The sequence below is a fragment of the Emydura macquarii genome, unplaced genomic scaffold, assembly GCF_026122565.2.
Source record: "Emydura macquarii macquarii isolate MOO-44397 ecotype Brisbane River unplaced genomic scaffold, CSIRO-AGI_Emac_v2 contig_2897, whole genome shotgun sequence".
Classification (NCBI taxonomy): Eukaryota; Metazoa; Chordata; order Testudines; family Chelidae; genus Emydura; species Emydura macquarii.
The window spans coordinates 5,146,524-5,174,436 of NW_027133034.1; the positions used below are offsets into that span (position 1 = coordinate 5,146,524).

General features: G+C 38.1%; 1 protein-coding gene across 1 annotated transcript in view; it reads right to left on the bottom strand.

Moving 5' to 3' along the window:
- TRPM6 (transient receptor potential cation channel subfamily M member 6) overlaps positions 1 to 27,913 on the bottom strand; it is a 155,547-nt gene that overhangs the window by 92,027 nt on the left and 35,607 nt on the right. The window contains exons 2-9 of the mRNA XM_067569200.1: positions 17,306 to 17,385; positions 16,159 to 16,197; positions 12,575 to 12,755; positions 8,958 to 9,171; positions 6,908 to 7,032; positions 4,085 to 4,256; positions 2,383 to 2,557; positions 162 to 285 (exon numbers count right to left, since the gene is read on the bottom strand). Of these exons, the coding sequence (XP_067425301.1) occupies positions 162 to 285; positions 2,383 to 2,557; positions 4,085 to 4,256; positions 6,908 to 7,032; positions 8,958 to 9,171; positions 12,575 to 12,755; positions 16,159 to 16,197; positions 17,306 to 17,385 (1,110 nt within the window). The remainder of the gene's footprint in view (positions 1 to 161; positions 286 to 2,382; positions 2,558 to 4,084; positions 4,257 to 6,907; positions 7,033 to 8,957; positions 9,172 to 12,574; positions 12,756 to 16,158; positions 16,198 to 17,305; positions 17,386 to 27,913) is intronic.

Consider the following 27,913-nt stretch of genomic DNA (forward strand, 5'->3'; position numbering starts at 1 on the left):
TAACTGAGGACAAACTTTGGCCTGCTATCTTTATATCAGAGATGATATTATTACTATAGCCTCGGTGCTCAGGCCAATATATTTAATAAACAACAAAAGGATCATAGTTCTACAGCAAATGAAAGAGATCCTAATACAAATCAACAATCCATCATACTCACAGATTCTCTGTGCTCCATGCACTCCATCAACATTTGAAATAGATGAAGGGACTGTTTCTGCCCAAAATTAAAGGTGTTCTGAATCATTACTGATATCTCTTCCTTCAGCTGAGGCTGCAAATCTCTGAGGAACAAATACATAGACAAGAATAAATTGTACCATTGAGTACTCATATCACTGATCTCTTTCTCAGATGTTACTCCAGCAACAGAAGAAATTTGTGAAAAAAGAGTAGATTAGTGAATACAGCAATGCGTACTTTGTCTTCAGTAACATATTGCCTTCACCTTTCACAGCACCACCTATGCAGAAAAAAGACTGGGCGTAACCAATATACAGTATTAAATATTTGTTTAATACGGTATTTAAATGTTATGAACCAATGTAAATGTAAACAATGGCAAAGCTAATTCGTTTGAAAAGTATTATGAACAGAGATGGTAAAAAATAAAACAATTTCATGAAAATCTGAGATTTCAAACTTGCTTTTGGCAATTTTTAATTAAATTTTGTGAAAATAATTTAAGTTGCTTATTATTGTACTTTCCATGTATTGTTTTCCATTTATTTTTTCCTTGTTATTTTTTCCATCTTTTTTCTTTCTTTTATTTTCCAGTAATTGATTGATTTTTTTTAATGGCAAGAAAAATAATGGAAAAAAATAGGAAAGATAGACTATGAAAAGGAGGGGTGAAAAGATATTAAAAAATAAGTTACCAAAAATCTGAAAACCCAATGCCAAAAATTATACTCTAAAAAGCTAACAAACAATATCAAAGAGAGATATAGAACAAATATATATTAAAACTTTTTAAATACTGACATTATGAATAAGTCCATGAAATTTTTCAAAAATGGACAATTTTCCATTAATGTTTTTTTATTTATAAAAAGCCGATTTGCCCATGAAAACAAATTTCATTAAAAAAATGTCCACATTTATTTAGATTTGAGGTGCATTGCTGGCCCTGAGCTGGGGTTGGGCCTAGTTTTGGGCCTTGACTGGCGGCCCCAGGCAAGGTTTATAGTTAGGGCTAGTTGAGGCAACATATAGGTTTAGTGCTGGGGCCAAAAGGGGCCCCAAAAGTAGGCTCACGATTGGGGACAGATGGCAGATGAGGGACAGGGATGGTAGATGGCACCCCCAAGAAGGTGTGTGCCCCAGGTTGTTAGAATTGAAAAGTATTGAGAGTCTAACCCTAGACTAAGGAGACATAATGCCCAGAACCCTACCACCACATGGGGAAATCTACTTCTTAAAACCTTAACCCTAGCCCCAGAAAACATACATCCTACAAACCTAACGCTGCACAGCAAGACCTACCTCCTCAAACATTAACAATAGCCACTGGAGACCCAACTTTAAAAACTGTAATCCTAGCCCCAGAAGACTTACCGTCAAAAACCCTGACCCTCTAGACCAAGAAGACCAAATTCCTAGAACCCTAACCCTAGCCCCAAGAGACTTATGTCCAAGAACCCTGAACCTAGCAAGGGAACACCCACCTCCTATAACCCAATAAACCCATAGCCCTAGAAGACCTGCCTCTTACAACTATAACCATGGAACAGGGATTCGTAACTCCTAGAACCCTAATCCTGGCAAGGGGACACCCACTTACCACAACCCAAACCAGGGCTCTAGGAGACCTACCTCCAACAACCCTAATCCTATCCCCAGGAGGCCTACCTCTTAGAATCCTACCCCTAGGCAAAGAAGACCTATGTCCTAGAATCCTAACCCTAACTCTAGGAAAGCTACCTCCTAGAACCCTAGCCTTAGCCCCTGGAAACCTACATCCCAGAACCCTAACCCTGGCAAAGGGAGACCTACCATCCAAAGCCCTAACCCTAGCCCCAAGAGATCTATCTCCCAGAACACTAAAGCAAGTCCCAGGACACTGCCTTATAGAACCCTAACTCTGGCTGGGGAGACCTACCTCCTAGAACCCTAACACTAGCCCAAAGAGATGTAGCGCCTAGAAACTGAACCTTGGCATAGGGAGACCTTCCATCTAAAACCCTAACACAAGCCCCAGACCTATCTCCCAGGTGTGGAGGGGGTGGAGGGAGTGTGTCACGAGAAGTGGTATCAGAACTCTGGAGTTCCTGGCACAGACTACTTCACTACATTTCCAACAACTGTCTTTGATTTGGAGATAGGTTTTTTCACTACCACCTTACAATATTTTTAAGGTGGTACAGCCTGCAGCTACTCACCCTGTATCTGCTGTGTGTTTGTGAATAAAAGCCAGCAGATCTGCAGCTCTGCCAGTGCCCTCACAGACCACTACAGGGACAGCAGGGGTATTCCTCACGTACTCCCAAACCATTAGGATCACGTTGGGGCCTCCTTCCACTACTAGCCCAACCACCGGTACACCTTGGCCCATTCCTGTTTCAAACCACACAAAACCAGTTACTCTCAGTAAAATTATCACTTCCACAGCACATATCATAAACATAGGTCTGTCAATCTGTACCTACAAAAAAATTCTCACAGGAACCATGAGAGAGATGTCTTAATCAAAACAAAACAAAACAAAATAATGCCTTTATCTCTTTCACCTTGCTTTAGGCATTTCAGGGCTGAGTCTCAAAGGAACTCTGCCATTATGACAAAAGATTATTGAGAATCTTTGGGAAAGATTGTAAGCTGGCCTGGGCATGGGGAAGGAAAAGGGGCACACGAAGTCTTCCCTTCTCTTGCATGGCCTGCAATAGCAGTTTCTGAGAGTTATGCCTGCAAAATTTGTACATGCATAGAAAAAGCAAATGTGCATATAAATATTTGCTCACACACTCAGGAGCAACTGGGTGCTTATGTTTTTTAATGGTCTTTATGGTATGTATTTTGGGAAGAGGTGATTTTAATCATTTGAAATAGCGGCAGTTGAGTAATAATACCGTAAACAAAAATGGACACAGCAAATGAAAACCTAATACCCAATAGTTACTTTTTTTTTTTTAATCTAAAACTGAACAGAAAACAAAAAACATGAATGGCTTCAAGAGATTCTTGTATATGTTTCTATGCTGATAAGAGGAGAGTAGGTTTAAAAAAAAAAAAAAAAAAAGCAAGGATTTAATTGACCTAATGGGTGTTTCTTTCTAACATATCCTGGGATTTAATCATTAGACCAGTATCAAGCTTTCCATAAATCATCAATGCTGGTTGGTCTTATTACATGAAAATAAGTTTATAAATACAATAACTTAACACAGGCTATAAATACATAGTTTATGGTTTCCTGAACTAACACATAACTGAGGTATTACATGTGCAAACAATTCCACAATGGAAATGAAAGTTGCAAAACTTACCTTTTGCTTGTTTCACAGACACAAAAGATTGACATTTTGTCAATTCCTCTTTCACAACCAGTTATTGCACTGTTTGCCATTTACAGAAATGACAGTTGTGCAATACAGAAGAGTTGCACAGAGAGATTGCAAAACATGGACACGGTTCTTTGAATTTGACAATCTTTTCACTTTTCACATGTCTGGCAAATAACTGAGAACGTTTCCAGTGCTGTCACAAAAAGTTTATGAACCAGAACATGCTCTGCTTTGGATTTCTAGAACTACAGACCAACATTTTCAGTTTTTGGGTGTCCAATTTGACAGACCTTAAAATGGGTCTGATTTTCAGTGTGTGGAAATCAGACCCCTAATAAAAGTACCAAAATGGAAATTCAAAAAATGGAGGCAGCCAACGTCACTAGTGATTTTTGAAACATTTATTCCTTTCCTGTTTTTTTTTTTTCTGAGTATTTATGGCTTGATCCTCCAAGATGCGGAGCCACCTCCACTACCCCTGAAATCCACGGAAGTTGAAGATACCCAGCATATCACAGGAAGTATTAAGCATCTTAATAACCATTTCAGACTGTGATAAATTTGACATCGTAATACTCACTGGTGTGTATTTTCTGAAGGGATAAGTATTTCTCCAGATTCCTCCTGAGTGTCATCTCATTGCCATATTTGCCCACTGTCCCATCATCTGCCAGTATGAAATGGGAGTGCATGCTGTTGAGGGTGCTCAGCTTGCTAAGAGGATTGCTGAGAGTCTGATATAGGCAAACTACCTGGGAAAATGAAAGTAGGCTGAAATAAAGTCACCTGGCATGTGACCTGAGTTTTATATACTTCATTGTTACATTGTAAACTTCTAAAAGTTTCTCCCACAGTTAAAGGAAAATTCTCCTGTACGGGACTACAACTGGTCTATCCTCTCAGCATGCATGGAAACTCCAGTGGAAAGTATCCTGGAACCAAGATCTGGAAGATCCAAATGTCCAAATGTCCAAAATTATTTTTTCTGTGTACTGCTGCTTGGCCTCATTATGGACCAGATTGGGGTAGATTTACTCTCCCTAAAAAGTACCTTACTCCATGTGAGGTCCCACTGAAATCAATCTGAAGATTAAGAAACTATCAAATGTGAGTAAAAGTATTACCACCTGGCCCTATATTGTGAAAGTCAGCTATGCCATCCTAGGATTGCTTTAGAGAATACATTCATGATTCCAGATTATGTATTAATTCATTCATTTATGGCCATCTTTACACTCTGAATTCTAAAAGAAGAATGGAAATCTTTAAAAATAGTAAACCTTCACATCTGTGGAACATATAGTGAATGAAAGATATCATTATTATGGAGTCACTGATTAGAACCCCATAGTTAAAGTTGTCAGAAATGTCCGTTTTTTTGGAAAAATCTCAATAAAATGGTAAAAACAAAACTTCCAAAGTAAACTTTAAGCACTGTTTGAATTTTTTGTGGTGTTTTGATTAAAACTGTCTTCAGACAGAAAAAATATTAGTTCCAAAATGAGTCCTTTCTTACAATTTTTTTTACAGGATTCTCTCCCTTTTTTTTGGAATCACTTTGCAAGAAAACTATAGTGCTCTGTGCTTTGCACCACATATTGCTCTTCATCTGCAGATTAACACAATATCAGTTATGAATCCCAATCTGATATGAGCTGCCAACTCATTTTACAAATAAGTTAAGAGAAGTTATACAAGGGCACTGTAGGCACAGAACCCAGAACTATAATTTCAGTTCACATTTTAGCTACTCAGCCACACTGACTTTCATAATGAAGGTGCTTTGGTTATCCTATCTCACCACTAAATCATCTGAGAGCCAGGGATACAGCCCAGCATTCCTGAGATCCAGCTATCTGGCAAACAGTTGTGTAACCCACAGAACAAGTTAGTGTCAAATTGTCCTCTAGTGGCTGAGCTAAGTAGACTCTAGCAATTACTCTTATATATCAAGTGATAGAGATTTAAACTGAGGGATAAGGGTTCAAACCCTCTATCCAATGGGATGTTAAGGCATCCACATTTAATAGGTTTTTTTTCCAAAAAGAACTGGTTTACTTAATTCACACAATGAGAAAATATCTTGTAACTTAACTTGTATTTGTAATTAAGGACTACTCTAATTTGTAAATTATAGCGTTACACACCAAACTACAGGTGTTTCATATTTCAGCCATGGGCATCCCCTCTTCTTCTCTCTTTGACCCTTGGGATCAACCCACTGAGGTACATCAACCCTATATAGAAAAAACCTTAGGAAATGAACACAAAAACTTTTCTTAGTGATAGCTCCATCTCCAATAGATACTGAAACAAAATACATACCCCAATTTAATTAAACTTGCTCTCTAGCACAAAATCTTAATGGTAACTTCAGCACTGTTAAGGCATTATTATTATTATGGGGAGAGGTAGTATTGTAATTGTTATGGGGAGAGGTAGTCTAGTTCAGAAGTCCGGCCGATAGGGGCAAACAGTGCATGAGGCACCTGAACTACAACTGCCCTGAGGCACCCTCTCGGATTGACACAGTTTAATGTCAAACCAACCCTAAATGAAACATTCTGACACGGGGATGTTGAAATGTTGCACATTGATCAAAAATATTGAAACAAAATGTTTAGACTTTTCTGATTAAACATTTTTCAGAACTTTCCATCCATGAAAATTTCTATATGTCAAATTTCTCAATCAGCTTCAGAACAAAAACAAATGATAAAATATCAGAATTTCCCACAGGATAAAAATTCTAATGTTCAATCAGCTCTAATTATGATAGTTAAACATTGGTTTTGGTTTACCTCTTAACAACAACAAAAATTGAAATGAATAGTATTATACAAAAAATCTAATATCAGACTCAGTTTTCTACCCCTTAGTACGTTGATAAGTTTTAGTGTGCTGCCCTTTGTGGTAGTTTAAACACTAAATGATACATTCATCCCTGGATGCAATTCCATTGAAGTCAGTGGAGTTACTATATACAAAGATGAGTTTGTCCCTAAGGGCCAAGTGCCCACATATATTTTTACACACATAGAAACCAGCAAGTGCGCATGAAAAATGTCAATTATGTATGTAAATTACGTGTTTTGGGGCATAACAAACATTTCATTTGTACAATTATCTATTTTTACACACAAATATATATTTTAGGTTTCAGTTAATTGTCTATTTTTAAAAAGCACCCAGAAAAGAATGCAAAATGCCTAAAAAAGAGAAAATTATTCTAAAATCAAAAAGTGGTACCATAGCATGCAATATAATTCTACTAAGTAACATATAGGAATTAAGATAATTATGTTCCTGTGTGTCAAAAATTAAGATCCACTTGTTGATTTCCACTGTAGTGTATAAGAAAGCTGACGAACTCTTGTACTTGTCTGAACAAAAAGTTACTCACATCTTTTCCAATCAGGTCCCTCTGGTTCTCAATGACACCCCAAGGAGGGATTCCAATGGCACAGATTTTTCTCAGATATTGAGAGGCATGAGCTTTCAATGCATCCCCCACATGCCTGGACACTCCTAAACAGATCATCACCACTATTATTCTACATTTGGGTTCCTGCTACAAAACTGTGACCAACACTTACAAATATTTCCATCACCTATTTTACTCTGTAGTTATTTCAAATGTAAGTATAATTATACATTGTATTGATATACTTCATATGGATTATAAGAATAGTGAGATTTAATTAATTAAGACAATAATAAAGTGTACCATTCTTCCAAACTGGCTCTTGCTTAATGTTACACAGGTGTATAACCAACAGGACCATTCACATACATAATGTTAAGCATAAGTGTTTTCAGAAATGAGGCCAAAATGGATATCTTCTTTAGGATTTACTTTTTAAAAGTATTAAATCTAATTTTTTTAATTTTTAACTATTTAAATAACTTTGAATGGATATCAAAGTTGATGTGCCCCAATTTTTGACATTTTTTTTTTAAATATTTTCACCCAGAAAAAACCTATCATTTTATAAAAGTCTTACATAGCAAATCAGCAGCCTTGCATTCATGAGAAACTTTACAATACCATAATAACTTCAGTAAAAAAAGAAAAAAACTGGTAAGGAAATATTTCACTTTTAAATTTGCAAATGGTTATTACAAGCAACACCAATTAAGATATATTTTAATATAAAAAAATACCTTTGGCAATGACCTTTTCTGATTTTTGAATTATAGAATAGCTAAGAGAACTAATGCATCTTTTTTTATTGTGTATTACCCCTTCCAACTTCAGTGTGTAGTCTAATACACACGGAAACAGTATTTTCAAAACTGTATGACCACAGTATGTTGAATATCAGTCAGTGATGAGCACCCACACTTAACACTGGAAACTTGCTATAAAAAAAGGTATGCGAGTATAAACATCATCAATTCACTCTGTTGGTATTCCTAACCCTCCTATGGTTCATTCCAAACAGGGATTCAATGTTGTTTAAGTAATCCACTTCAAATTCACACTTCATGTTAATCTGGATTAATTTGCCTGAATGTCCCTGTGCTGACAAGCCCTTAGGTCTGACCCTCAACTGGTGTATATCAAGATTGCTGATGTTCAGGGAGCTATGCTGATATCACTAGCTGAAGATCTGGTCCATTGTAAATAGCCTGCAAACAACTCATTGGCTGAAATCTATGCACCTACAACGTGTTTGAACAATTTTGACCAAGCTAACTGTAAAAGTCCCTTCCATAGATTTTATATTCTAATTATCACCATTTCCATTATGGGATATTGCACTATAGCAGAGCAGAATAGGTCACTTGCAAGCTTCCCTGAGATGCAAATCTTCCTTGATGTATCAAATCAGAATGGTCCCTAAGTGAGATCACCTCACTAAATAAAACTAAAGAAACAAGATTATTTCAGTACTTGAGGAATGTAAAAAGGGAATCTTTAGGGAGTTTCAGTGCATTCTCAGGTAGGTTAACAGATCACCATAATTTAAAACTATAAAGCTGAATGAAATCTAAATAAATGAAATTTTGTTCAAAACAAACACTTGACCAAAATAAATCACAGTTGATACAGTATTAGTGTTCTAAACATTTTACTAAACTAGTTCAAAGTCCATTCTAAAGCAAGCTTTCTAGTCAGCTCCAATTGGTCTGCAATTTGCTTCTTATTTAGTGCATAACATGACCAGGTCTCTCTCTCTCTCTCTTTTTTTTTTTTTTTTTTTTAAACAGAAAAGATTAAGAATGCTGGTCAAAACTGAAGTAGCCTTATGTCACACCCATGTCTACTATACCCTGAAAATATCTGTCCTCTTTTATTTTCAAATTATAGTTTCTTATTTTGCGTTATAAATTCCCCCCAAATTATTGCATTACATAAATACACGGTATCGCCCTCAAATCTGTGCATATCATGAGAAAAACAAAAATCAGGTATTAAATGAAGAGGCAGATTGATAAAAAAAAATTACCACTGTTGATGCCTTCTGTTATTATCCATGCTCCTGTAGTCTCAGCAGCTTTGACCAATCCTTTGCTGAAAACCTGCTTGACCTTAGAAGGAAGCTTGAAGTTTTGGATGCCTCCATGAACAGAGATCACTAACTTTGGCAGCTCCATCTGCCATTCTTTCACCATCAGATGTAACAACTGGTCCAGCTTGGTGTCATAAGAGGTTCTGATATACTAAAAGAAATAACATTTGTGTATATTGCATGTTTCTTAAGTAATCAAACTAGACATGGTGGCATCTGAGAAAGGTCTCAGCTCTAAAGTCTTCAAGACCTTTGCTGCGAAAGTTCTAGTGTTTCACAAACAAAGGGACTTTAAAATATGAGAACTACTGAGAATAGTATAAAAGTCATTGAGTTTTCTCTAGTTTGCAAGGTCTTAGTGATCATTCCATAGCTGCTTTTGTGGTAAGGAAAAAAAGCACACAAATGGGGCTCTAAATCCGAAATATCAAACTTCAGTTAACTGATAATAGGAAAATATATCCACACCTAGCTTAAAAATTTCCCTTCTTGGAGTAATGATGTCCACACACCCATGATATTAGGTCTCTGCTCTATGCAGCCTTGGCGCAGAGCAAACCCGTCAATCAGAGGCAGGGGAGATGTGACTCCACATGTGAGACATTGCCATTTAAGACACTTCCATAGTCTAGGAGAATTAATCACTATATCAGTAAGAACAAAAGCATTCAGACTACATAGAACAATACTCCTGCAAAGCAAGGAATTCAATGAATAACAAACTTTGAGTGCCTGTTAATAATCCCAAATCTTTTCCTAATTAACAGCCCATTCAGGATAGGTTGGATCTGTGGATCTCATTACTCCAACAAAGGAAATTTTCAGGTAAGGCACAAATACATTTCCCTGTTCTTATTGTAATGAGGTTGTCAAATCTATGACACTAGGATTTTCATAGCTGTGTCCCCTTGAGGGAAGGGATGGGGCCCACTATATACAGTTATGTATAGAGGCAAAAGGGATAACCCTTTCCTAATAATTACTGGGATGCTACAGCAAGGAGCACCTGACTACCAAAAGCAGCATCAAATTATGACTGATGTCCAGCTTGTAGAAGTTGAAGGTAGTATGGACAGATGACCGGCTGCTTCACAGATTTCTTTGTGTGAGGCGTAAGATCTTTCTGCCCATGAAGTCACTTCAGTTCTGAGGAAACGAGCTCTGATATTGGCAAATGGAGTTACACTTTTTCACTTGTATGCTTCTGAGATACCATTTCCAGGTGGCTCAGTTACTGAAAATTTCAAAGTCTTCTTTCCTGTTGACACCAGATAATAAAAACAAAAAACATTTCTCTCTCTAACCTGAACTCTGCAGCGAATATATACTTAGACAGTGCTGCAGACATCCAAAGTATGCCACAATTTCTCTTTGGGGAAGCATTGGAGGTAAGCAGAAGGGAGGGGGCAGGAAGAACAATCTCCTGCTCTATGGACCCTGGAGTTAATCTTTCATATTAACACAAGGTTGATTCTGACTACCACTTCAGATTTATGGAAGGTGCAATACTGAGATTCCAGAAAAAAGAGCTCCCAACTCTGACATCCTGTGAATGGACATGATTACAATAAAAAGGCCACTTTAACGATTAGGAAGTAATGAGACACCTTCACGGTCTAGATAATGCTTGGTTCTGCCTTGAGTGCAGAGGACTGGACTAGAGGACCTCTTGAAATCCCTTCCAGTCCTACGACTCAATGAGTTTATGAGTGGTTCCAAAGGAAGGCCTTTAATGGCACTGAGAACCAGGTAAGACACCATAAAAGGACTTTGTGCAATTAGAGAGGATGGAGAAAAGATACTGCTCTCATAAGAAAAATGCTGGACATCTGGGTAAGATGAAATTCATTTCTTGTTTAAGGATGCTAGATAAAGCAGCAACTTCATCTTTGAGAGTCTAAATTGCCAAGCCTAGCCTGAGTCCATCTTGAAGAAATTCAAGAATCTGTGGTACTGATGCAGATGAACGGAGTGAGCTCCTTGTCCTGGTACCAATGGGCAATCCTCAACCAGGCTGCTGAATATGCCGAGTTAGTGAACTTATTTCTGGAAGCTAGAAGTGTGAATTTTTACTTCTTCTGAATAAGATTTTGGCTTAAAAGACTCCATTCAAGAACCAGGCACCTAGGCTCAGACTTCCTAGATTCTAATGCAAGACTGGTCCTTGTAATATCATATCCCCTCTGGATGGAAAGAGGACGGGAGGTCTTTGTAACATGTCAAGGTGCTCAGAGAAGCAAGATCTCCTTGGCAAGAAGGCAGCTGTGGCAACTTGAGTCCAGACACCCCCAAGGTAGAACAGAAGGTTTATATCCCAAAAATCACTTGGGTGGTGCAGTCTAAGACTGACTCTGCATGAGGCTTGTATATGAAGGCCACCCAGGAAGGGGTAGACTTTGACCCTTCATGTCTGAAAGCTGCTACTAACACTGCGAGCACTTCCATAAACATTTGCAGTGCTCTTGCTAAACCAAAGAACAAGAACCTGTATTGATAGTGTTGTGCTCCTAGAGCAAAGTTTAGGAAGTATCTGTGAGACGGTCAAATTGGGATTTGGAGATAAGTACAATAACATAAGTCCCCTGTGGCAAGGAGTGGCTCAGTCAGCAGCTGGAATCTCCACTGTCGCCTCGGCCACATAGAGAGTTAAGGCAAGGTACCCCAAAATGTATAGACTGAGAAACAACTGGGATAAACAGTTTACATAGCACCTTACGTGTTTCATGACATCTGTTTGTTACCACCCCTCGTACTTTGCTCCTGATATCTTGGACCACACATCCCTATTCATTATTCTGTCAGACCATCCTATCGTGGTAGATTGGGATGTATCTGTACTAGCCTTCTGGAATGTATTTGCATGAATATCTAGTGCCTGGTACTGCTAAGCAGCAACTTTAACAAGCTCATGTACCAGACAGAGAACTTGCAAGCATCTGCTAATACATGGCCTGACTTTAGTTCACAGCCTCTGGATCAGGCCTCATCTGGGCTGCACTCCTTTTCATCACTCCATAGTTGTCTGCTGGGGGAAGGAGGTGGTAGTGTGCCATGGCAACTTGCAACAGAAGCTGTGAGCAATAACCAGTACATTAGGACATGGTGACTCAAAGCAGCAGCCAAGGATGACAACAATACTTGTTCAGTCCTTTAGGTGTGGTTGGAAAATCCCTATCTCACTATTGCACCCTCACAGGCTTCATGAGGAGGGGTATAAAGCAATGGCTTATCTAGGGCATCTTCAGACCTCATAAGAATAGTTTACAATACTCAAATGATACCTCCCTTATCTATGTATCGTTAACATGTCCACGGAATGAGATTTTACTACATTGTACTCTCAGACTAATAGTGTAACATAGAGGCACTTTATGCATGCTTTTACTGGGCCACTTTGAACTTGGTCTGCTTTCTTATTTGAATCAAACAGCTTGAGGTTCACCCAGAGCTAATTTTAACTTGTCCAGTTTCTTTATGGGTAGGATACTAAAAAGAGAAGACATGTTAATCCAGCATTTGTTAAAATCAAGTAAAGTTGTAGTGTACAGGCAAACCTTGGCGTGGTAAGTGTGATCTCCATCTTGGAAATTGATGGTTCCAAATGAGTCAGTAGGACTTGTTTGTGTGTGCTTTTGGACAGACCATTCTTCACTCTCCCTCTCTGTGGTAGATTGGCAGACAGGCAAACTATAATCTATCCCAGGATGGTCTCCAATCAGCCGTCCACAGCAACATCTCAAATTAAAAGTAAAATCACTCATTACATAGCTTATCTCAGATTCCACTTGTTAACTCGGCAAAGATGGCATCACACTACATAGCAATCTGCCATCAAATCAAAATAATTAATAAGGACAAAAAGACATGGGATAGAAACACCAACACACTGTGATTCCTTTGCTGGAAAAATTGTAGCAGCTACCTCTGGATCTTGTCTCTTTCTTACACTTTGCGAAAGCTTGCATAGCTTGCCAGGCCCATAAAATATTACTGAAGTGAACTGAAAATTGAATTTCAGGCTTACTCTGCTCAATCTTGTGGATTTCTGGATACCATTTAAGATAAATACTGGGATACTAAGATTGATTATGATGAGGATGATTAATTTATTTGTATTGTGATTGAACCCCATTCATGGACTAGTAAAACATCACAAGGACAGGGGTTGCCCTTTAATTAGATAGAAATTAATATGACTCTTTATGCTGTTTTAATCTCTTGAGCCCTACTTAAACTGAATGTAATAAAGTATGTCCACTGAAGTAGAATGTGAATGAGACATTAACAGGATTGCATTTGGCATAGAAAACCCACAGCAAAATTCAAAAGGCATTACATTATTACTATTCAACAGATTCCTAGTCTCACCTTTTAGCTTAATTTATTAATACCCCTGGCATCTTCTCTGGGAACATTTCAGGTTTTAAAATATTCTTGTGAGATGCTAAAATCTGCTACGCCCTTGGTACTGTTCTCCCTCTGATCCTGTCTATTTCTATTGGGAACATCTGGCCAGGCTACCAGCATTAAAAGACAGGTGTATTTTTAGTACCCTAAAAATCAGGGATGAACAAACCAATCAGTTAAGAGGACAAACTATTCTGAATTCCAATACTTTCCCTGACTCAACCCAAAATTTTAAAGATTCAAATTGCTTTGATAAAACTGCACCCAGCAAGCTCCCACCATGTCCATCAATTTTTGCCATCCACCCAAAATCCCTCCCCCAGCCTTCTCTGTAGCAGCCCCCAGCAGCTGCCAACATTTGCACTCAATGAATTCTCGAGCACCTCTGAAACCACAGACCACGTACAACTTAAATCAATAGTTGATCCAAGGTCCACAGTACACTAGGCCTGCAAAACCCCACAATGGTATCAAAGTTAAGAGGGACAGGGAATCTTGTGAGGAGCTGAATGTGGGAAGTTGGGGCTATAGAACAACTGGGTTCTATTGCAAAAGGGAAGCATGGGAGGAGAGAACTGGCAGGGGATGGAATGGATAGTTCAGACAAGTATCTCAATTTTTTGTCACTTATCTGAGCGAAAACCCCAATCTTTTAAGATTTGCCCAACACTGCTAAAAGCAGATTTTAAAATTATTACAAATGGGGACAGTTTGCTACAGAGAAAGAAATGGCTACAAAAGAGAAGCATAGGCATTAAACAAAGGGAATAAGAATAAAAACATGGAAGAGAAACAAATAAGTCTAAACAAGGAAGAAATAGCAAGAAGAAAGAAAAAGCAGATAAGAAAGCAATACAGAACTGAACAAATTATTTTAAATGATCGCCAATTCTCTTTTGTAAGATTCCAAAAGAGAAAAAGAATTGCATCAACGAAGTTTAAAATAGCAGTGTAATCCTAAACAAAACTTAAGACAATTGTCACCTCCTGTAGAACCTGAGAAATCTGATATGCAGACTTCCGGGCCTTTCTATCACAGAGAATGACATCACCTGCTCCATAAGGTTTGAAATAACCATTCCATTTTAAACCTTTCTTTTTATGCTGCGTCAGACTGAAAACTATCTGAGAGAAATAGTGTTTGAAATACATAATTAGTAACAGGGATTAGTCTTTCCTCACTTAATACTCTGATTAAATTAATACTTAAGCAAAGGAAAACAGAGTTGCCACAGAGAGAATGTAAAGCTACACATCTGAATGCTAATACATCGTATTAATCACAGGAAGGTTGTTGCTTATGAAGGCACTTTTTGGTACTTAGAAGGTGCTTAATTATACATGCACGCAAACTCTTTGATATAAGCTTATAAGCAAATACAATTTGAACTATTCAGTGTCCTACAAAAGCAGATTGGAGAATGAGTTTGGAGGACTGAAAACTCCCATGGATATTGAGTAAACTGGTACAAACAATGGAGAATTGAAGAGTTGTAGAAATGTAACTCTGTGGATAAAGTCTAGCCTCACTGTTGCTGGTACAATGATGCTTGATTAAAAGTCAGAAGGCAATAAGGACTCAACACTTGAAGAACAAAGAATAAAACATAATGAGACTGCTCACTCCCAAGACAAGAAAGCATTCTCCAGTCTGATTCAATATATAACAATGGAGAGCAGTTTGGAAAGGCAGAGAACTTCTCTGAACTTGCCACACAGACCCTAAGGGTTTGTCTTGACTAGGAAAAGTGATTCAGTTTCAGTTGGGCTTTGCTAACACGTACTAGCTAAACTCCTTTGAAATTTAGCCTTTTCCTGAGTCAAGACAAATGGTGAAGTATTGACAAAAACATAGACCTGTCAGAAAGAGATCAGGGGATGCACACAAACTCTACGGTGTAGTGTAATGGGACTGGGAAGGAGACTTTCAATATGGAACAAATGTCAAGGAAGATCAACATTCTGATCTAACAGCCTTTGCAGTATCGCCTTAAATGCATACTAATGGGAGCTGTGTACCAGCACTAATCTTAATTTCAAAGGTGGGATCAAAAATGTGATGATGAATATAGGTAGTATGAATATCAATTGCCTAAAAAGGCTGCAGCCCTGTAAAAAAATCCCCCACAAAACTATGTGAGGTCCAGTGTGTTCCCCTTCCCCATCATAATAAATTAAAAGAAAACAGACCAAAAACTTTCCTAGTGCTCTTATGTCCTTTACCTCACCAACCTGGTTTCTACAAAGCAGGAGCCCTGTACTACCAGTGCTAAAAGCTGATGGGAGAGACAGGCCCAAAAATTTGGGGGAAAAAAGTTAGTGGCGGTCCTTACAAGGGCCCCCCCCGGGATTCCATTCCAACCTCTTCCCACGATATGCTGGATGGCACAGGAAGGGATGTGAGAGGCAGTAGGAACCAGCAGAGAGGGGAATTGTTAGCTGCCTAGGAAGGAGTTTTGTACTATTTCTGCCTGCTACTTATCAGGGCAGGAGTAAGACACAATCTGCCACAGAAGTCGTTCTTCGTACATTTCCTAGCGTGTGAGAATTCAGTCTTGGTATGCAATTTACTTTAGAAGAATCTATAATAAATTCCTCCAACAGTTCCCAGAAATTATATTCTGACAGTTTCAGTGGGTGCAGTGTTTTGTCATTGTTTGCTGGATTAAGAACAGCAATTGTTTCTTTAGCCCATTTTAGAAAGCATAGTCTCATATTTATAAGGTCTTACCTGATTAATTTCTGGCATATCTGGCAACCTGCAGGACATCTGGAGGAATATATGTCAGTAAAACAGTGTATTATTATATACAAGAAAATATCTGAAATAATAATTTGATTAATCAAATGCATTAAATACTGGTAATAAAGACCTTTGCAAAATTTCTAAGCAATGACATTGAAACTTTCTGTATTCATCGTCTGAAGATCTATTTCAAAAGCTGAGTGTTTTATTTGAATTATCATTATTTATTGAGCACCATCAATGGATTCACAACTATATAATCATAGTACCATCTCCAAGAAGTTCCAACTTTAGGACCTGATCCTACAAGCCTTATTTAGGCAATACTACCGTTTAATTAGTCATAAAGCTTGTGAGGAAAAAGTGTTTGTTTTGTCCATTCCTCAAACATGGGCTGAAACATTTTTATTTCTGGATCTTTCCAGCGTTCTATGGAAGAATAGAATGATTCAGCTCACTCCTCCAGACAGAGACCTGCTGGTAAAGGCACAGTGATTAATAGCAGCCTTTCTTCTTCTATTAAGAAGAGGTTCTACCTTATTGTTTGAAGTGAGGTCACATTTTTGGAGTAGGATGGAGAATTTCCATGTAACAGTAATTCAGTTCTGTGAACCACACCACACTTCTCCCTCTCACGGTCTATCTCACCTGGAGGCTAGGCCACACCTCCAGTTATTGGACTCAGAACTACATGTCTGAAAGTCCAGAAGGGTCAACGGCTTCCAGTTTTGGTATTCAAACAAACAAACAAACAATGGTGCTGTCATCACTTTACAAGTGCGTTGGCTGAACTGTCTATGAAACAATTAATGAATGACACTGCAGCTCTAACCCAGTTATGTGACTTTTACTAGCCATTTAAGGTGATTTCTCTAGTGACATCACATGAAAAAGGTGGCTAAATCCTCTCCTGTATATAATGGCAACTATTCTATCTGCACCTTCCTTAATATTTAAAGAAACACTGGTGTGAGCTTCGAACTGCATGACCACAGGGGACATGCAGCACTCATGTAATTGTGGCACCACAAACTGTAAGAAAAGCATCCAAACTACATTACATTACCATCCCTATAACATATTTTGATTCTCTTTAAATATAACAGAAAGAAAACCAAAACCACAACTATACCTGTGAGGATCTTTTGAGCTGAGTATGACTTTTGCACATTCTCTTTTATTGAAGACTCCTTCAATCCAAGATTTCTGGGACTGAAAAATAATACCAAACATAATTACAGTCCTGTACCTCAGAAAGCAAAATAAATAATTACTACATCATTTCTACAGTGGGGGACACGTAAAATCTCAGAATGCTTTACATTATGATATGTATGTAGTGTGGCTGCAGCCATGTCAGTCCATAAATATTAGAGAAACTAGGTGGGTGAGGTGATATATTTTATTGGACCAAAAAAAGTTTTTATAGTTACAATAGAAGTTATTATCTCACCCACCTTGTCTCTCTGTTATACTATGATGTCAGGAAACCAAATGCCAATTAATATTATCAATTAGCCTAAACCAGAATCCTGAATCAGAACAACCCTGACATCCCACTCTCAATCTTAGAGAGGTTCCATCTGAACCTGAACTCGTTAGTTTGGGTCTCTCTTTTATAAACAAATCTGAAATCTCATTCAGAGGAGGGTTAAGACTTACTTATAGCAGATGAATATATAAGACAACCAGGAACTGGGGTGAGATAAGAAATAAATGCTGATTCTCCTCCTTCTGGATGATAAATGTCTAGTATGTGGCTATCTTATTAAATCTGTAATAGCTCTGGAAAGGGGCAGGACTTTGAATTATCATTATAATAAACTTTTCTGAGAGAGAGGATTGCAATTTTCTCAATGTATAGCTGGATGTTAAGAATTGCGGTTGTCCCAATTAAATGTTTACCGATATGGAACTATAGAGACAGGCTGAAAAAAGATGGTCCCAAGGAGTTGAATCTTTAATGGAGTCAACCAGAGTCTTTCCACTGGACAAGGCCCATAGAGAAGGACTATGAAATTGAGTGAACGGGATGTGAACTGTGCTATCTGCACAGCTCATGAAAAAAAATCACTGGGGGAATCCATCACGATTTATTGCAAGACTATAATAATAATAATCTGGTTCTAAACTTCACTCTTCTGTCCCTTTGCTTTTGATACTTCTACTTCCCTATCCCTTATCTATATAGTGTCTAACTAGATAATAAAATGTTCAGGGCAATGACCTGTCTTCATACTTATTTGTAAAGTGCCTATCACACTGTATATAAAGTGCTATATCAAACAGTAAATAATAAAAACAAATGAGAATGCCAGTAATTTAATTAACAGAGTATATTGTTAGGAGTTTTATAGGTAGAGTTCTGTCATAACCCAGAATTCTCCTCTTCAGTTTGTTTGATTCATGGAAATATGATGCTTAATAAAGACTTTTTTTAAATTCACTTCCAAACCCTTAAATATTTTCATTCCAAACAAAACTCTATGGCTGTTGATTTGACTGGTGTACAGAACAGCAAGAGTTATGCAAAATGAGGTGTAAAAATTTCTAAAAGGTCTCAATTTGACAATGATTGAAAGCAATAGGATTCTTTCATTTGATGTTAATAGGAGCTAAATCAGACATTTACTAAACTATGAGAGTTGGTAAGAAAATAGATTTCTTGTATTGATTTGTGCATATATTCTTCTGGGAACTGCTGAATTTAATTGAGGCTAGTTGTACCTGAGAAAGATGGAGGTTAGAGAATAGGGAGGATGATCCTCAGAGTTTGATAGGAGCTCAGAGATACACAGGAATATTAATAATCTCAGAAATAAATTCATTGAGTACAAATTTTAAAAAGAAGGCATAGAAATGCAGTTCAGGGGAAATGTTGAGTAGGAGTTGCATGGACTAATTTCATTATTTGATAGCAGGTTTTGTATACATATTCTCAGAAACCATTTGGACACATTCCTATTAGGAACCATTACTCCCTCATGCCTTCCAAACAATTCTATCCTTATTTCTTGAGCAGTCAAGGAAAAAATTGAATGGATGCTATTTTAGCAAATGGGGATTCTAATATTCCAAAAATTTCACCACTTTCTTGTACATAAAATTCTAAGCTTATCAAAAGCAGCAGAGAACAGCATGTCCATTAATTGTATTCATTGCCTTAAGGAAGAATTAATTTTGCTCAACTCATTAATTAAAATTACTATGTTCGAGTGACCTAGTAGCTCCTTGATTAGTGCTGTACAGTACAACTTGAGAGATTGGGCAACACCAGGAAGAACTAACAGAGGCAACATGGGAAGAAAATCTAAGGGAAAAAGGAGATGAGGAAAGCAGTTTCTCAAAGACACGATATTAAAGGCACAACAGCAAGCTATCCTGATGCAAAGGAAAGATAGGAAGAATAGTAAGAGGCCAATATGGCTCCATCAGGAGCTCTTTAATGACCTGAAAACCAAAAAGGAATCCTGCAAAAAGTGGGAAAAGACAAATTGCTAAGGAGGAGTCCAAAAGAATAGCATGAGCATGTATGAACAAAATCAGAAAGGCTAAGCACAAAATGAGTTACATCTAGCAAGGGACAAAAGGCAATAAGAGGTGTTCTAAATACATTAGGAGCAAGAGAAAGATTGATCCAGTACTGTTCAATAATTTTAATAATGACTTGCATAATGGATTGGAGAATATGCTTATAAAATTGGTAGATGACACCAAGCTGTGAGGGCTTGTAAGCACTTCGGAGGACAGGATCAGAATTCAAAAGGAAATCAACAAGATGAAAGTCACTAAAAACAAGTGCAAAGTACTACTCTTAGAAGGAAAAAAAAATCAAACCCACAAATACAAAATTGGGAATAACTGGCTAGGCAGTAGTACTGCAGAAAAAGATCTGGGGATTACAGCGGATCCCAACTTGAATATGAGCCAACAATATGATACAGTTGCAAAAAAGACTAATATTCTGGGGTGTGTTAACAGGGTTGTTGTGTCTAAGGGAAAGATGGTAACTCTTCCTCTCTGCTCAGCAGTGGTGGCCTCATCTGAAGTAGTGTGTCCAGTTTTGGAAGCCACACTTTAGAAAAGATGTGGACAAACCAGAGACAGTCCACAGGAGAGCAACAAAAATGATCAGAGATTTAGAAAAACTGACCTCTGAGGAAAGGTTAGAAATTCTAGACATGTTCAGTCTTGAAGAAAGATGACTGGGGGCGGGGAGGGGGAAACTGATAAAAGCTTTCAAATATATTAAAAAAGGATGTTGATCAATTATTCTCCATGTCCACTGACAATAGGACAAGAAGTAATCAACTGAACCTGTAGCAAGGGAGATTTAGGTTAGATATTAGGAAAAGTTATAAAATATAATGGTAGTTAAATGTTGGAATAGGTTATGAAGGAAGGTTGTGGAATCCCCATCATTGGAGGTTTTTAAAGACAGGTTAGACAAAACCTGTCAGGAAAGGCCTAGGTATACTTGATCCTATGATTTTACGCTCAGCCCTGAGAGACATGGAAAGAGCCTAATCTGCTTTCCTTTCAATTTATGAGCAGCATTATTAAGTCATAAGAATAAGTTTCCTTGTCATGTCGCTGTCATGTCTGAAATATCTTTTGTGCCTGGTACCTTTATGTAATATGGCTTAAAGGGACACTGCCTTTGCTTGGTCAAAAAATTCGTTTTCATAAACCAAATAGATACAAAGTATAAAACTAACAAATGTTTGTTCCAAGTCTTTGTTAACATGGAGTGACAACAGACAAACACAAATAAAAATGATCTGTCCCCAGAAAGATCTAATATCACCACTGAGGTGCTCTTGTTTGCCATACCACAGTGCTGCATGAGAAGCTTCCCCCCCCCCCCCCCCCCAGAGGCTTTTGTATGGAGTCAGACAGCATGAAGCAGGAGCAACCGTAGAGTCACAGGAGAGCAGAAAGTATCAGCCTTGCAGCAGCACTGCTGCTCCCTGTATGGCGAGGGTTCACTGAGTAGATGCAGAACTATGGGTTAATATGGAATGGAGCTACTGTGAATACAGTCATGAACGTATTAGCAAATGTTAGACATGAATTAATATTGAGCTCACTAGTTACCCTGCCATGTGCTGAAGGATCATTTAAGGTATCTGTTTTTACTCCCACATTTCTTACTGATTACCATAAATCCAAGAGTGGCCAGAGAATCAAATCTTTCCATCAGACTGCACCAACTAAATACTGATATGCAAAGGGAAACCATGTATTTGCCCTGCTGGAACTAGCTTTCTAAATGAAGGTTTGCAGGAAACATTCTCACCCTTCAAGATCAGACAATACACGTTGTCATTGAATAGCAAACTCAGGAAAATTAGGTAACACTGTAAACACCAACCATCAGTATTTCAGCACAATTAACTATACAAATGTCCCTACTGAGGTCAAGAACAGTCACACCATTTTTCTGTAGCATATTGCACCTGAAGCTGTCAAAGCACTTTAAAAACATGACTTACGTTTTAGTCATCACACATCTCTGTGGTGAAATATATAGGGATAATTTACCTGCTACTGAAAAAACCATTGCTGAGGTAAGACACAATAAAACACTGCAACACTACACAGGTTTAGGTCATGAAGAACAAATACTGTAGCCAACAGAAACAACAGAGTAATGTATTTAGGCAGAATATAATTGAACAGGAATCTGGCTAGAACAATGGGGCATCTATGCCTTTATTACAAGTGCTATGAGATTTTTATTTGCCACAAATGGCAACAACCTCTGTTTTATATCTTATCTGAAACACAGCTTCTTCAGAAGCACTGTGCTACTTAGCACCATGCTAGGGCATTGGTTCAGTGCTGAATCAGAGGAAACAGTACTACCTACAGTAAATCCCCCAAACAGTTTCCAACAGCCCCTTGGTATTTCTCTGAGACCTCCCGTGTGAGTATGGGCCCAGCATGCCTGCTTGGCTAGTGAGATTTGATAGATTTAGAGCACGTCCTATAATAAGACTTTTCTGGTTAAGAAACACTGTTTTCTTCAAAGTTAGAAGGGTAAACATTTTGTAATAGCAGCATTGTTTAGCGGTCCATCATGGGTGTAAGATCCAGAAACTGCTGAGTACTTATATTGGCCCTGCAGACCTTTTACTACTGGTGTTCATGGCTTGGAAAGACCCCAGCTTCACTTACAGAGCCCAGGCTGTGTTTGCAGGGCTAGCAATTAGGAAGATATAATTTTTCTAGTACACTGAGTGCAGTTGTCAGAAATCATTCAGGACAGATTGTGTTTGGCCCTTACACATCTGTATGGTGTGGGAGAATTCTCCTCCCTTATGTGTGGCCCATGCAGGCTCTGTGCTCAGGGATGTAGATGAAGCTACTTTTAACTCAATTTTAAAAAAATGAATTAAATGTACAGCAAGTCACCTAAAAGAACAGCATTTCAGGAGGGGATTAAACTAATAGCAAAAGGGGAAGGTAAAAAAGGGGGACGATATGAGCACTCAGCACAAAATCAAAATGTTGAGAACAAAATTCATCAAGGAATCAAAGGACACAAAGAGAAGAAATTATTGAATTGCCTTTACAGTAATGTGAGGAGCCTGGGTAACCAAAAAAAAAAAAAAAAAAAAAGGAATTGGAATTGCTCATTTTTGAGCTTTAATTCTATCTAGTTGATATTACTGAAACCTTGTGGATGATTCACACAATTGGAATGTTAAAAATCAATGGTTGTAATATATTTAGGAAGAATCAAGATGGCTAAAAGGGAGTGGGAGTAGCACTGTATGTCAAAAATGGCATCACCTGTTTACAAGTCACTAATAATTTTGTTGCAAGAAAATTATCTTGATACTTATGGATCAATGTCCTAACAGATAATACACAAGATGGGGTACTGGTAAGTGTCTGTTACAGACCACCAAATCACAGTAGGGAACAGGATGATTGCTTTCTTACACACATATCTATAATGCATAGGGGGAAAAAAACCAGTGAGATCACAGGGGACCTCAACTTGAGTTACACATGGTAGAGATCTCATAATGCCAGTACTAAAACATCCTTGGAATTTCTAAATATTATAAATGACAATTTCCTAACTCAAATAGTGTTACAGCCAACATGGGGGGATTCTATATTAGACCTTGCCCTAACAGAGAAAGAGGAACTGATCACAGAACTAAAAGTTAATGGTAGCATAGGTACAAATGACCATTACTTGATCAGATTCATAAGGTGCAAGCAGAATAAAGTCCAGACCAGTAACATATATACTTGGTGTTTTAATAGGGTCAATTTCACAAAGCTGAAAACAATTATGAGCCAAATCAGCTGGAAGGAAGAAATTAATCAGAAAAATGTGAATGATAATTGGGAATCATTTAAGAACACATTCCTACAATCCCATAATTGAGGAAGAAGAATGTGCTAGTTAATAAACCAATCTGGTTGAAAGGGGAAGTGAAGGCAGCCATGAAAATCTTTTTTTTTAAATATATATATAACAAATGGATAAAGGGAATATAGGGATAAATGGATAGTAAGGAATATAAATCAGAAGTTAGGAATTATAGAAAACGGGTAAGGGAAGCCCAGGGTCACAAGGAAAGCTCTATAGCCAGCAGAATGAAGGACAATAAGAAGGATTTTTTTAAATATATTAGAAACAAAAAGAATCCTGACAATAGTATTGGTCAATTACTAGATGGAAATGGCAGAATTATCACTAATACCGCAGAAAGGGCAGAAGTGTTCAATGAGTATTTCTATTCTGTGTTTGGAGAAAAAAGTAGATGATGCAGTCTCATCACACAGGGATGATAAGAACTCTTTCCATTCCACCAGTATCTTTGAAGAATGTTAAACAGAAACTACTAAAGTTAGACATTTTAAAATCAACAGGTCCAAATAACTTGCATGCAAAAGTTTTAAAAGAGCTGGCTAAGGACTTCGCTGGAATGTTAATGTTGATTTTCAATAAAACTTGACTCACTGAGGAAGTTCCAGGACACGAGAAGAAAGCTAATGTTCTGCCAAGTTTTAAAAGGAGTAAACAGGATGACCTTGATCATTATAGATCTGTCAGCCTGACATTGATCACTGGCAAGATAATGGAGAGGCTGATATGGGACTCAGTAACAAACTAAAGGATGGTAATGTATTTTATGTAAATCAACATGGCTTTATAAAAAATGGATCCTATCAAACTAACTTCATATCTTTTTATGATGAAATTACAAGTTTGGTTGATAAAGGTGAGTGTTGACATAATATACTTAGACTTCTGCAAGGTGTTGGACTTTGTACCGTGCAACATTATGATTAAAAAACTAGAATAATATAAAATTAATATGGCACACTTTAAATGGATTAAAAACAAGTTAACTGATAGATCTCAAAATGTAACTGTAAACAGGAAATCATCATCGAGCAAATCTGTTTATAATGGGGTCCCAAAGGGAACAATTCTTGGCCTTATGCTATTTAACATCTTTATCAATGACCTGGAAGAAAACATAAAATCATCACTGATATGTTTGCAGATGACACAAATATTGAGGGAGTGATAAATAATGAAGAGGAGAGGTTACTGATTCAGAGCAATCTGGATCACTTGGTCAACTGGGCGCAAGTGAACAATATGTGCTTTAATATGGCTCAATATAAATACATACATCTCAGAACAAAGAATATAGGTCTCATTTACAGCATGGGGAACTTTGTCCTGGGAAGCAAAAAAGAAAAAGACTCTGAAAAAGATTTGGGGTTTGTGGTGGATAATCAGCTGAATATGAGCTCCAAGTGTGGCATTGTGGCCAAAAGAGCTAATGTAATCCTTGGATACATAAATAGGGAAATCTCGAGTAGGACTAGAGAGGTTATTTCACCTCTCTATTTGGCACTGGTGTGACCACTGCTCAAAAACCGTGTCCAGTTCTGGTGTCCACAATTGAAGAAGGATATTGACAAATTAAAGAGGGTTCAGAGAAGAGCCATAAGAACAGTTAAAGGATTAGAAAATATGCCTTATCATGATGGATTCAAGGTCATCAATCTATTTAACTTAATAAAGAGAAGGTTAAGGGGTGACTTGATTACAATCTGTAAGTACCTGAATAGGGAACAAATATTTAATAAGGGTTTCTTTAGTCTAGCAGAGAAGGTACAACACACTCCAGTGGCTGGAAGTTGAAGCTAGACAAATTCAGAGTGGAAATAAGGCATATGTTTTAATGGTGAGAGTAATCAACTATTGGAACAATTTACCAAGTGTTGTAGTGGAGAATCCATTACTGACCATTTTTAAATCAAGAGCGGGATGCTTTTGTAAAAGATCTGCCCTAGGAAATATTTTGGAGTTCTGTGGCTTTTGTTGTACAGGAGGTCAGACTAGATGATCACAGTGGTCTTGCCTTGCAATATATGAATCTACTGAATCTAGTGTGTTTTTGTTGCTGGTGGCTGTTTTTTTACAGTGAGTTAAGTTACTCTGTAACTCATGCTCAGTTTTCCTGTGTGTTTGTGCTACACCTACAACATGGAGCCCCTATCCTGATTGGGGGGCTTATAATAACAATAACAAAATTTCATTAACTAAAATAATTAATATATATTTTTTGCAGTCTTTACTTCTGTTGATCCTGCAGTCGCAGCACAGTTGGGAGAATGCAAGCTGGATTCTATTCTTTCTGTGCAGTCAACAAAATTGCTTAAGTTCCAACTCTGACCTTGAGAGTCCCTAACTGCCCACTGGCAAAGAATTCATTGTTATGTAACACCACCATCTAGCTCACCTGACCAACTCACTGTGCCTAGCACCTTGTTGTCATGGTATTTATCTGTAAAGAATTTTGTGTAAAGGAGGAAATAAAAACTTACATCATACTGGTCATCCTAATCATTCCATGGTGTATGTACAGGTAACAATTAAAAAGTTATGGGTATGTACTAAAAATATGATCAAACCATGAAATGAGGCAAAGCCAGTAAACAGGTTAGTCCAGACAAAGGAATTTTAATTTGCCTGTCCGCCTAGGTCTGGAATGTAAATGGAGCAGAGTAGGCCAAAGCCAATTGGAGTTTATATTTGCAGCTGAAGTCAGCAGGAAAAGCAAATTAACAAGAGGATAAGAAAAGAGGACCTGGCACCAGCACAGTGGGGAACAAACAGCAAGAATACTTTTCAAAGGTTTACTAGACTATAAGAAGGTGGAGGTGGGGGAAAGACATTGTGGTTATCTGTCACTGAGGGAACAAAGAGGTCAGCATCTTCCGTATCTATGAATGGTGGATCCCCCGCCATATTTGTTGGTGATGCTGAGAGGTGACTTTATGTGCAAAATTGCCTTAGACAAGGATTATAGCCTGTTAAGTTTTAGTTACTAGAAAGCATGTTATACTTTTGTTTTATTTGTAAATAGTTTGTGTTTCTATTATCTTTGCTTAGTATCATTAATCCTCTGTTCATTTTTTATAAACTTATTCTTGGTTTTACTATGAGTTCATCTCAGTACAATATGTTAAAGTGTGACTCCTCAGCTGATCTAGCAGGGTAGCATGTATACGGTCTTTTCGGAGACAGCAGATTTGTTAATTTCTGAGAGCGTCCAGTGACAGGGGCTGGGTCAGAGGAATGCTTTTTAAGAAGGTTTGCGGTCAGAGTGCAACTAAGGTTAACCTGCAAGGCAAAATATAGGCTGGCGGAGCTTTTGAGGAGATTGTTTGGGACGCTAACAGACTGGAGTGCAAGAAAATGACTTGCAGTTTAGTTCCAGCAAGTCCTCTCTCACTGAGGCAGAGGGTAACAAGGTAACTCACACCAACCACTTACACTTGTATTGTATAAAGCCAAAGGCAACAGTTGCACGGGTATCACAGTGGTTTGTACTATTTTATAACAAGTTGACTTTCCCCTTGATTAGCAACAGAAAATGGAGGACACCTGCTTATATTACAACCTCACTAGTACATTTGCAATATTTTGAAGAAAAGCATATTTATGTTACTTAAAGATCAATATTATGATTAAATCAGTAATTGTAATCATCACACTGATCATAATTGTCCCACTGTTTTCTTATGCTCCCTCCAGCTCTTTGTTGTATCCATCTTGTGGTCTCTTATTTTACTCTAAGTTTGCTGGGGCAAGGACCATTTTTTGTATTCTGTTTGTACAGTGCCTAGCACAATGGGGTAGGGACATAAGAAGAATTAAGAGGGGGGTGGGGCAGAATCCCTAAAGCTGACAGAGGTTTAAAAAAAAACAAAAACAACACTTTGCCCCAGCCTGGCCTTCTCCAGCCCACTGGGGTTGTAAGGGTGTACCTGCAGCTCCAGGGCACCCCCTTATCCCCAGATGTAGCATTACAAGGATTTTGCCTTCCATATCCCCTTCCCACTCACCCAGGGGCCACTTTGTTATCTACAATGGCCAGTCCCAGCTGGTGTCTTCTCCCAACTCCCTCTCTGAGTTTTTTGTGGCTCAGCCCTCCAGTGAAGTCATTCCCCTTCTGGAACAACAAGGGTCCAACTTAAAGCCAAAATCAAATGCCCAAACTAATAGTTCTTCTGCCTCTCTGAGGCACCACTAAAGTCCTCTGCTTCTTGGCCCCTTCTCCTGGCCCCTGCACAGCTTCTCTTATCTCGCTTCTTCCCCAGAAGGATCCCCTACTGCTTCCCCTTGCCAGGGACTCCAGCAGTTTACCTCTGAGGATCTCCCTGTTCCTTTTAGGCCTTACGTCAGGGC